The following is a 12,596-nucleotide window of genomic DNA, read 5'->3' on the forward strand; positions in this document are numbered from 1 at the left end:
GTCAACCCTAAAATAGTTTGTTTTATTCTTTTAAATAATATTAAATAAATAGGTAAAAAGACTAAAATACCCTTGAGTGACAAGATTTAACAAGAAAATCTAACTGGGTTAAGCCTAAAGGACAAAACGTGCAACAAAATTCCTTGTAAAAGACAAAATTTGTTAAAAATCGTTAAAAAGGACACCGCCGCCTGATAAGTGATATTAAAATAAAGGATAAAACTTGTAATTTTTCCTAATTTTATTAGTGAATGAATTAATTATGTTCACGTGTTTAACATATGTATTTGTTGCAAAACAGACTATCTATGGCCACATTGTTGCGTCTTATTCTTTTTACATGTTTGCAGTTATGGCCTCATGTTTGATCTGGTTCAAGCTATTACGCATCAAGATTGTTGGACACCCTTTGTGATCTTACTCAGTAGGTAATAAGCCATGAATTATCTGGTTTGTCTTACAATTGTTGGTTATGGTTTGTGCTAGTTGTTTTACCGTTGGCATTCGCTCTTTTTTGTTTACTTAAAGAGTTGCGCCTTTATTTGACACGTCTGATTTTGGTTATAATTCGGAGAAAGTTTTGGCATATTATTATTTTCTAGTACTCAACACCGGACGGGTATAAAACTAGTTGCATATTTTTTGAAAAATATGGTGTATAATAGAGTATGCTATGGAGTATTAAGAAGGATTTTCCGTTAATAATTTCTAAGGCTGAAGGGTGTGGGGGTCATGGTTTGGAACATGATTTGCAATGTAGGAACATAAATTGAAGGCTACACCACCCCCTCAATGGCTCACGGTGGTTGGCGTGGATTGAACCACGATTACCACGAGCTACCTTTTCCAGTTTGAAAATTAAATTAAAATAATATAGGAAATTGTGGTTTGGGTCATGACCACACCCTTAGGGTAGTGGATTTGAATGGTGGATTAGAGGTGGGTGACATGACGCCAATATGGAAGATCATGGTGCCCATGAGGGTCATGATCACACCCTTTAACCTACATAGATTTAATTTTATATCTATCTATCCTACAAACATATCAATAAAAAAAGAATAACAGACGGGTCTTAGATTTATTTATGACCTTTGAGGAGTCATATGAGATGAAAATCTTATGTACGGTTCTGCAATAGGGATGAGAACAGTGATGTTATCATCTACTATAATTATCTAACAAAACAGAAGAGCTTCAAGATTTAATTATCTTAGTAGCAGTGTAGCACTAACATACAGGCAAAAGATCAAATACAAATAATCTTAACATACTAAACATACAAATTGAAGGAAAACCCAAAAAGACAAGGTGGCATTTTTGTAATTACCACCAACTATCAAAGTTACAACCAAAAATACCTAAAAAAACACAAAATTTTTTTTACATTTTTTATTAAAAATCGCTACATTTCGTTAGCAAAAAAAAAAATTTGGGCTGCTACTAAAAGTAGCGATTTTTTAATAAAAAATGTTAAAAAAATAAAATAAAATAATTTGTGTGTTTTTTTTTTATTTTTTTAGATTTTTTGGGGGGTTTAGTTTTTAGCATTTTAGCTTGGGTGGGGGGGGGGGGGTTAGGTTTTTTTAGGTTTTTGGGGGTGGGGTTGGGGGGGGGTTTAGGTTTTTTTTAGGTTTTTGGGGGTGGGAGGTGGGGGGGGTTAGGTTTTTTTTTAGGTTTTTGGGGGGTGGGGGGTTAGGTTTTTTTTAGGTTTTTTTTTTTTTTTTTGGGGGGGGCTAGGTTTTTTTTAGGTTTTTGGGGGGTGGGGGGGGGGGTGGGGGGTTTAGGTTTTTTTTGGGGGTGGGGGGAGTGGTTAGGTTTTTTTAGGTATATTTGTAGAGTAACTTTGATAGTTATTGATAATTACAAAAATGCCACCTTGTCTTTTTGAGTTTTCCTTCAATTTGTATGTTTAGTATGTTAAGATTATTTGTACAAGAACTTTACCCCTAAAATACAAGGAATTCAAAAATCATTCAAATATGATTTCCTTTTCAAAATAGAGAAATCCTATTAGCCGGTAACCATTCCACCCAAAAACAAAAATCTGGACGACGACTCAACACTTAGACGCGCATGCGGACCGAACTGATGAATTCTTCGGTTCCAAGTTCGATCGGCCAGTCCAATACGATTTGGCTTTCAAACAATGTGTATAATTTAACCAACTCTTTTGACTCTTTTTTCTAATCAATTCCTTTTCGGCACCCACTCACGAAAACAAAAGGCTCCAATGTATTGTTCTGTGCATCTCTTTGAACTTATGCAGGAATGTAAAACATATAGTGCTAAATATTTTAGTTCCTAATTCATACATAGCACTATAATTTACCGAAAACAAGAGATTCGTCTATATCCTGGAATAACTAACTAGTTTTACCTCGGGTAGAAATTGCTGTGGGAAACTGTAGCAACTGAACTACAATCATCATCACCGTCACAGTAATTTAGTAACTTTTTTCTAATGTTATTAAGTTCCATGGTGTTTTCGTCTATAAAAGGAGGCTTAGAGGGGACAGGTAACGGTTCATCAGTTTTTGCTAGCATTTTTAGCACTGCTGGCATCGATGGTCTTAAGGATGGTGCTTCTTGGGTGCAAAGAAGTCCTACATGTATCGCTTTTATGGCATCTTTTCGGAAATTAACGTTGGGATAACTATGCATCATTAGGTTTGGGTCAAATATTTCCTCCACTGTGCCTTGCTTGAAATGCTTCCATGCCTGTATATATTCACAAATGATTGCAATATTTGATCAGATAACATCCGCGTTGCGGGGCAATAAGCCGAATATTTCTCTCTCATAACATGTATGTCTGTATAGAGGGCAAAATCGTAATTATATTTTGAACTGGAGGCGAAATCATAATTTTAAACTGAGAGCAAAATCATAATTTTGAGCTACGGGGAAAAACATAATTTTATTTTGAACTGTGGGCAAAAACATAATTTTGAGCTGAGGGCAGAATTGTAATTTTGAGCTAGAGGGAAAAACAACATTTTATTTTAAGCTGGGGGCAAAAACGTAATTTTAAACGGAGGGCGAAACCGTAATTTTAAACTGGGAACAAAATAAAAAAAGAGTTTTTGACCCGAGGGCAAAAGCGTAATTTTGAGCTAAGGGCAAAGGTATAATTTTATTTTGAGCTGTGGGCAAAACCGTAATTTTAAACGAAGGACGAAAGCGTAATTTTAAACTGTGAATAAAATAAAATGAAAAATGGTATTGTCCAATAGGAAAGTGCCACACAGCTGTGTGGCACTATCCCCCCCCCCCCCAGTTTAAACTGGCACTATTCCCAGTTTAAACGGAGGGCGAAACCGTAATTTTAAACTGGGAACAAAATAAAAAAAGAGTTTTTGACCCGAGGGCAAAAGCGTAATTTTGAGCTAAGGGCAAAGGTATAATTTTATTTTGAGCTGTGGGCAAAACCGTAATTTTAAACGAATGACGAAAGCGTAATTTTAAACTGTGAATAAAATAAAATGAAAAATGGTATTGTCCAATAGGAAAGTGCCACACAGCTGTGTGGCACTATTCCCCCCCCCCCCCCCCCAACTTGTTTTTGTATACGTAGGGTAATACCATTAATAAAAATAAGAGTAAATTACTATTTTGGCCCTGAGGCTTACTTATTTTAACCCTTTCGACCCAAAAAGGAATCTTTTGACATATCAGAGACCCTGAGGTTGTATTTTGTAACAGTTTTGGCCCGTAACACAAACTTTGTTACTTTTGCTGTTTAGTGCAAGGGTATTTTAGTACTTTTACTATGGTGTTATTGATGATGTATACTTACAGTAGACACTATGCTTTCGGTATACTCTGCGCTTTTGCCTCCATTGTTTTCGATGCCGGTGACTACCTCAAGAATTAGAACACCAAAGCTATAAACATCCGCCTTTTCAGTTAACTGACCATGGGCTAGGTACTCCGGAGCCATATAACCTCTATTTATGTTTAAAAGATAAAAAAAAATTAGCCGACTTTTCTTTTTAATTATAAACTAAGAAGCGAGCTACTACTTACAGTGTTCCTGCAATGGCGGTGCTGATGTGGCTCTTATCATCTTGAAAAGATCTAGCCAACCCAAAATCAGCTATTTTAGCGCGAAGCCTCGAGTCTAATAAGATATTAGAAGCTTTAATATCTCTATGAATAATCCGAGTTTTTGTATTTTCATGAAGGTAAACCAGGCCTTCGGCTACACCAATAATAATGTTAAACCTTTTCTCCCAGCTTAGTTCTCTGCCTTTTGCTTCATCTGTAGACGTTAACAATTTAATAATTACATCTCATGCGATTAACTTCATGATTTTAGAATCATGGAAAGGCTTTGAAGTTACCAAAAATGAAGAGATCGAGGCTCATGTTGGGTAGATATTCGTATACAAGAATGCTTTCGGGTCCTGAACAGCTGCATCCTAACAGCCTAACCAGGTTTCTATGTTCAACACTGCTGATCATGTTAACTTCGTTATAGAAATCTGCTGCTCGGAATTTATTGTTGAAGAAAAGCCTCTTCACTGCTATTTCTCGCCCATCTGAAAGAACCCCCTAAAGGAATTTCACTGCTCAGATTAGTTATATACTTATATTAATTGGTGGAAAAACTCTAATATATTGTAGGCTAGAGATGCTGAAATGTGTCTGGTGAAAATAAAAGCCTGGTCCATTTGGGCCGGTCCTAGGCCCCATGGGCGGCTCTTATGGTGTGCGGGGAGGACTTCCGCACAAGGCCCGTGATTTCGAGGGGAACGGGATTTTTTAAAAAAATTCTGATATATATATATGTTATTTTTCCTAAAAAATTGTACACACGTACCAAATCCAATATAGAGGCCCATTATCAAATACATTTTTATGCTTTATAATTACCCAACTTAACATCAGGTTTATTGGGCCCAACCCAATACATTTTTATGCTTTATAATATATTGTTTATCGTTAAAGCATATGGGCACATTTTTCGAGCTCGAACAGGGTACGTGAATTCTCAGAGACGCCACTACTAGGCCCGATTACGCCCGAAATATATAAGTTACACCCAAGTTTGACAAGGCCCACAATTTTTTTTCGCTAACTTTTTTAAGTGATGAAAATGTAAATTTGCATATTTTATGCTTTTGTGGCTATTTTTTGAATTTTTTTAAAAAAAAATTCTTGTTATAGTTAAGACTTTTTAAAGGTAAGTTCACATGTATCCTTACAACCATTTAATATGACATTTAAAAGGGTGTATATGAAATCAATCTTATTTGCTGTTATACTCTGTAATATTAATAATGATAATAACAAAACTAATAAATAGAGTAAAATGTCATTTCCGTCCCTAAGGTTTGACCATGTTTGCGACTTTCGTCCCTGAGGGCCAAATTTCGAGGGACAGAAGTCGCAATAAATTGCAAAACTCAAGGATGAAAATGGAAATAAAACGCAAACATGAAGGACTCAAAAGCACAAAAAAGTCATTTTAGATGAAACAAACAAAAATGACTAAACCTCATGGACGATTTTAGCTTTTTAAACATCTCTATATAAGGAAATACCTTGTATACGGTCCCGAATCCTCCTTGTCCTAGCTTATTAGCTTCATCCCAATTTCCTGTAGCTTTTTCAATAGTGGAATATTTGAAGTTCAAGCTACTATCATTAAGAATCTTTGCCATTTTCTCAACATCATAATAACCTGAAAAATTTAATCCAATTCTTTAGTTTGTTTCACGGGTTCCGAAACATGATCAAACTTGTTATACCTTTTCTCTTCTCCTGTATGTATCGTCGTTTATTTACGTATAAAACGATCATCAAAACAACTATGCAAACAACCGCAGAACTAACAACCGAGATTACAATAGCTATTATCCTCCCTGAAAATTAATACCCGTCAATAAAGAGTTAATTACTGTTTTCGTCCATGTGGTTTGTCAAAAATCACTATTTCAGTCCATTAGTTTAAAAATTGCGATTTCAGTCGGTCCATGTGGTTTCACTTTCGTAACCATTTCAGTCCACCTTGTAACCATTTCAGTCCCTGTACTTAACAAAATAATGGATTGAAATGGTTACGAAAGTGAAACCACGGGGACTGAAATGGTTACGAAAGTGAAACCACAGGGACTGAAATCGCAATTTTTAAACTAATGGACTGAAATAGTGATTTTTGACAAACCACAGGGACGAAAACAGTAATTAACTCCGTCAATAAAATATCATCAATGATATTCCGAAGGAGTTATTGAATAAATATAAACATCATTACCTGTATTGCTACTAGATCTGCTGCTTGAAATTGGTATTATAGGATTGAGAAAATTGGTATCCGAATACCTCATGATACATCCCGTATTCAACACGCGACCCTCAGACCACGGTAAACATTTTGATATCCATACTGACGCGTTGTTCAAACACGCCCTACAAGAATCCGGGCTCAACGTCTTCCAACACTCCGCCAACACATAAACCGACTTATTAGTACCCGGAACTAACATCTCTTCCCTAGCAAAATACGCATTGTTCGTTAACGCAAGCGTTACAGCATTGAGCGCAGCCGTCCTTGTTGCATTCCGAAACAACATACTCTTCTTTGTAGTATTTCCACAAACAATACTATCATTTACGCCCTTATAGTCTCCAAAATAGCTATAGTTTTGAAGTCGCGTATAACAACCATCAAGATAGATGCGGCCCCCACTTTGTGGGTAGCAATTTGGAAGAAAAGTACGTATTTGGGCGTAGCACAAGAGGCAATCTTGTGTAGAGAGATCGCCGTAGCATTGGGTGAGGACGTAGTTCTCGTTGGGCCCACTACCCACAACTGCTGTCGCGTTAAGTGAAGTTTGCAATGCGGTGCTAACTATTTCCATTGCCCTGACAAAATTTGGGACGTATAGAGTTTGATTGTTTTCGAAGCCTCGGTCGCAATACATGTTGATGATTTGGGTTCTGGCATCCCCCTTTGTTTTATGTACTAGTAGTGGAAGTATGATCAAAGTGATGAAAATGAAAGTTACATGTGTTGATATCTTCATCTTCAATTCTAGTTGTTAGTTGTGAGTAGGACTTGATAACTGGAAATGTAAGACATATAGTTGTTTAATAAAAGTAGTTGTATATGAAAATTGTAAAAAAGACATGGGGCATGATAAAACATTCATTAAATCTTTGCATGTGCATAGTGATAGGTGGTTTAGGTGTAAAAGATATTGTTGTTGAAAAAAGGACAAAATGATAAATCAATTTTAAGACTTAATCACTCATAAGTTATATAAGTTTGACCTGTCAAACAATCATTAGGGTGCACGGGCCACATGCGGTGACCCCATGCGGTGACCCAAGTTGCCGTGCGGGTACACCGCCGCCATCAACTCGGGGAGGGGAAGCGGGGTGGGGGATTGGTGAGAGGTTACCGCATGAGAGAGAGGAGAGAGAAAGGGGGTGATTGGTTATTAATGTGGGTCCACTCTTTTTCCACCAATCATATTTTTTTTTCTTTTTTTATAAAAAAATAACTGTGTGAGTGGAGTGATGCCAACGTTTGAGTGCAAAATGGGGACTTAAGAGAGGAGTTGACGTGGCACGTGCTGATTGGGTGTGTGTAAGAGAGGGGACTCCCCTAAGAGAGGAGTGCCCCTCTCACCCTTAGAAACCTAACCCGTCATTATATACTTTGCACAAACCACAGAGACCATCTATGTAATTATCTCTAAAATGTTGAAATAATACATTTCGAACATGAAATTAATGAATATAATAGTAATAATTAAATCTTAAAAGGAGGCAGTTTATCAAATTATTTTTTAGAATTAAATTTCTTAAATATAATTGCTAAATTTAGAATCTAAGATAAGATATGATTTAAACCACCTTCTACAATTTTTAAGGCCAAAATGTTAAAAAAGTTTCAACATGAAACAAAATACCACTCTTTAGACTGAAGGGTATGGGGGCCGGCTGAGGCCCGGCTAGGACCGGCGCCGGTCCCCCACACCGCCCCACATAGGGTCGGCTCGGCACAAGCGGCTCCCCACAGCCGGACTTGCCGTTTCTCTCTCCTCTCTCCTAACACACACACATGTATACATACATACATATATATACATAAAGGGGCTCATCCCCCACCCCTCTAGGTCCATCCCTTCCAAGCCGAGCCTACGTGGCGCCTACGTGGCGGCCCATCCCCTTAGGGATGAGGCTCTCCATACCCTTTAGTCTTAGTCTTCCATTTTTGTTTTATTTGACACCAATCACATCAAGCATGCCACAATTGAAATTACTAACAATGATAGTTTTTTAATAATAAAATAAACAACTCTCACATGTCATGTCACCAACTATTTTAACCTGATTACAAGTTTTGTAAGCATTTGTTGCACCAACTAAATAAAGAGAGTAGTGGGTATGTTAGGATTGACAAAAGAGTGAAAAAACAAAAGCGTCTCAAAATTCTTATCAGAACCTTTAATTCTCATACTTTAATGATAAAGTTGCTTAAATATCCATCAAAACATCAAAAGAATTTGTTAGTTGATATAAAAAGAATGATAACATTGACTATCAACCACATTGATAACTACGTCAGATGATAAAATATAATGAATCAATAGTGCAATTAATATAAAATAAAAAAGCATATCATATAATGGAACAAAAAAGAATGCAATAATTTATATTTTATTTTAGGCAAATTAGAAAATAATAATCCCATCTTTCTGAAATTAGCCGATAATAATCCCAAGTCAGTTATTAGCCAATAATAATCCGACCTTGTCCGTTTTTTTTTTGTAAAATAGTCCACCGTTAAAATAGCTTAACGGAGTTAAGTTTTTTTCCGAATTACAAACCGATGTTTTAGGGCTTTTGATCAGAACGAGGATACGAGTCGATTGATGTAAAACTTACCTCAAAATACTGCCCCCAACCCACGAAAACGGTGCTTCAATTCGGGTGTTTAACTTCCAATTAACAAAATTCAAGCCATTTCGAACACAATTTCGAGGTAAGTTTTATATCAATCGACTCGTATCCTCATTCAGATCAAAAGCCCTAAAACATTGATTTGTAATTCGGAAAAAAACTTAACTCCGTTAAGCTTATTTTAACGGCGGACTATTTTACAAAAAAAAATGGACGAGGTCGGATTATTATTGGCTAATAACTGACTTGGGATTATTATCGGCCAATTTCAGAAAGATGGGATTATTATTTTTCAATTTGCCTTTATTTTATGATATCTTCAAAATATAATTTGAAACTCTGTATTTCATTTAAAAAATAATGAGATAAAACACGCAATCAATTTATTTTACTACAAAAAAAAAATAACTTTTTCACCATCCAAAGATCGTGTCATAGTGATGCAATGGAAACGTATTACCATCAAACTTACCTTTTGTTTATTTTGATCATTTAATCATAATATGAAAAGAAAAAAGTAACGTGGAGAGCTATGGGCAATTATATGAGTATACATACGTTTCAAAAAAAAAAATCAAACTTACCTTTTATTTATTTTGATCATTTAATCATAATATGAAAAGAAAAAAGTAACGTGGAGAGCTATGGGCAATTATATGAGTATACATAGCCCCTTGACCATCCTCTAAATAAGGTTGAATCTAACATTTTACATATATTCAAACATGTGGGTCATCATTCATCAATCATTGTGACATTGTGTGGTGTACTAAATTCTAAAACATAATTTTAAATATATTTTTAGAAACTTATTTTAGTTAGAAGAAATCAAGATTAGTAGAAACACCAAATAATCAATCATAACAGAAAAAATAGAGCATCCACAACGTAAAACTCCACAAACCTTTATATCAGGATGATACCTCGAAAAACTCTATGTAGATAGCGATGTGCATGCTCTTGGAGCCGATTGGACATTCACTTATGTCTATGTAGATAGCAATATGCCAAAACTATTTTCCAGAAGATGTTGAAGGAACGCAAGCAACAATGGAATAGAGAATCTTAGATGGTCAACTATTGTGTTCTAAGGAAATACATAACGCGTTAAAAGCGGATTTGGTCGAGCATGCTTGGGCGATTCGCCTAATTCGACACGATGGCGACGTCGAACAAGCTAGACTCCCAGGAAGAAGTAGAAGAATTCGAAGTTGGGAACTTTGAAGACAGAGGTTTGAATGACGGAGAAAACGAAGAGGAAGAAGGAGACAACGACGATGAAGACGAATATTAATTGTAATGCTTTTTTTAATTGTAATGTTTTTATTAAATATTGTAATGTTTTTTTTAATTTAATAAAACTGTTTTTTTAAAATAAATTAGGGATCAAATGTACAAAAATAGAAAATTAATAATTAAGTAACGATGAGTATGAGTCCAACGTTTTCTTAGTTTAATTTTATTAGTTTAATTTTATTTCCGGTATAAAATTACGCTTTCTTAGTTTAATTTTATTTCCGGTATAAAATTACGCTTTCGTCCTTCGTTAAAATTGCCTTTTTCCCCCAGCTCAAAATAAAATTATAATTTTGCCCATAGCTCAAAATTACGCTTTTGCCCTCGGGTCAAAAAACTCATTTTTAATTTTCTTCTCAGTTTAAAATTACCGTTTCGCCATTCATTTAAAATTACGGTTTTGCCCCCAGTTCAAAATAAACTGTTGGTTTTCCCTCTACCTTAAAATTACGCTTCTGCCCTCCGCTCAAAATTACGTTTTTTCCCACAGTTCAAAATATAATTATGATCCCCCCCAGCTCAAAATTATGATTTTACTCTCAGTTTAAAATTATGATTTCGCCTCCAACTCAAAATATAATTACGATTTTGCCCTCTATACAAACATACATGTTATGAGAGAGAAATATTCGGTTTATTGCCCCGCAACGCGGCGGGGCAAAAACTAGTTTCTTACAAAAGATGCAGAAACTTCTAGAAACGAAATGTCAATTAAATTAAATACAAAAAAACGTATATTGATGTTATAAGTTATGTACTTTCGTTTACTATTTCATCGTTTAGTATTTCACCCAGATACGCTAAATATAATAATAACCATAATATTATATATATAATCAGTTAAAATAAAAAGAGTTAATTACTGTTTTCGCCCATGTGGTTTGTCAAAAATTACTGTCCATTAGTTTAAAAATTGCGATTTCAGTCCCCGTGGTTTCACTTTCGTAACCATTTCAGTCTCTATGGTTTCACTTTCATAACCATTTCAATCCATTTATTCTGTTAAGTACATAAACTGAAATGGTTACGGGATGGAATGAAATGGTTACGAAAATAAAACCAAATGGAGTGAAGTGATTAACTCAAATAAAAACTCAATGAACAGAAGAGTGTAGAACATCAAAAAGTACAAAAAAACATTAAAAAATCTACAATTTATTATTTATTATTAATAATGAGTAATTTCAACTCAATTTGAGTTCATGATCTTTCAAGACGAAACTTTCTAACAAAATCTATTCGGAATCAAAGCATCATGAATCAAACTAGTAAAACCTAAACAAAAACTGGATGAATATCATCATCAAACCTAAATTCCTTTTAAATTCAAAAACATAACCAATAAATGAACAGAAGCATAATACATGTTTGATGCAATAAACTAATCTATACAATCATCGTTATGCTATTTCACTCAAAACATTTGAAAAAAAAAACTCAATTATTAGCAGCAATTCATAGTAGAATTCTGTATCGTTTTAATAAACATTTCTAGGTTTAAAACTCGTAACAAATTAAATACAGAAAAAAAAAAAAAAACAGCTAAATGAAATTAAGAGTTTGAGATTGGAGTTCATACCTTTTGGATGCGTATGAATCATGAAATCTAGCTGGATTGAAGGGATAGAAATGTAGGATTCTGGTTTCTTCTTCAGTTTGGCTTAGTCTGCATTAATATAGAAGGATGAAAGTAGGTGGCGCCTTTATATACACAGAATTTGTATGCATAGTCGCATAGGAATATTAGTCAAGTCAAAAAGGGGTAGAAAATGGAAAAATATTGGATAAAGCTAAACATTAAAAAGATCACACTTTTAGGGGTCTTTTGAATTAGGAAAATTACAAAAGTAATTATCGAACAAAACTATTTTTAAATTTGATAACCTCACGCGTCATTGGAGCGATACATCATGCGCGGAATGTCTCTTTCAAGCTCAGTATGTGACTTTGAAGTGAAACGCAATAAAAAATGGACTTGTGGCCATCATGACTTCCAAAAAAAGACAACCTCATGCGTTCTTAAAGCGAAGCATCATGCACGGGATGCTTACGACAAGTTTCTGAAGTGTCCGTCGAGTTTCTGGAGCAAAACTTTGAGAACTAAATTATTGTTACTTATTCTGAATCTAGTGGTATTGGTAATAAATTAAAATTTAATAAGACAAGAGCGGATGTATAACAAAAAGAAGCCAAGGTTTTTCATGTTACCTTCATTCATGGCCGGCCCTAGAGATGGGCGGGGAGGACCACCTGCTAGGACACGTGTTTTTCGAAGACACATTAAAAAAAATCCAATATATATGTGTGTTATATTTTTTTTATAAAATAGAATAATCCATATAAAACAAGTTATATGTTAGGCCCATTTAAAAACCAATCTT

The 12,596-nt window shown here is 35.0% G+C and overlaps 1 protein-coding gene across 2 annotated transcripts; it reads right to left on the reverse strand.

The window, feature by feature from the left end:
* Window positions 1-1,964: 1,964 nt before the first annotated feature.
* On the reverse strand, window positions 1,965-11,932 carry LOC110871674 (cysteine-rich receptor-like protein kinase 2). Of its 2 annotated transcripts, XR_002553872.2 has the most exons (9): window positions 11,795-11,932; window positions 6,263-7,073; window positions 5,757-5,870; window positions 5,550-5,689; window positions 4,347-4,557; window positions 4,030-4,264; window positions 3,800-3,950; window positions 2,323-2,721; window positions 1,965-2,261 (listed from the first exon to the last, which is right to left on the reverse strand). XR_002553872.2 is itself a non-coding variant. In XM_022120391.2 (8 exons), exons 2-8 carry the CDS (start codon window positions 7,032-7,034, stop codon window positions 2,377-2,379), a joined length of 1,968 nt encoding a protein of 655 aa, XP_021976083.1. In that variant the 5' UTR covers window positions 7,035-7,073; window positions 11,795-11,932; the 3' UTR covers window positions 2,157-2,376. The 2 variants fall into 2 exon arrangements, 1 of the variants encoding a protein (XP_021976083.1); XM_022120391.2 differs by having other exon boundaries at window positions 2,157-2,721.
* Window positions 11,933-12,596: the final 664 nt, after the last annotated feature.

Source organism: Helianthus annuus, chromosome 8 (assembly GCF_002127325.2).
Source record: "Helianthus annuus cultivar XRQ/B chromosome 8, HanXRQr2.0-SUNRISE, whole genome shotgun sequence".
NCBI lineage: Eukaryota > Viridiplantae > Streptophyta > Magnoliopsida > Asterales > Asteraceae > Helianthus > Helianthus annuus.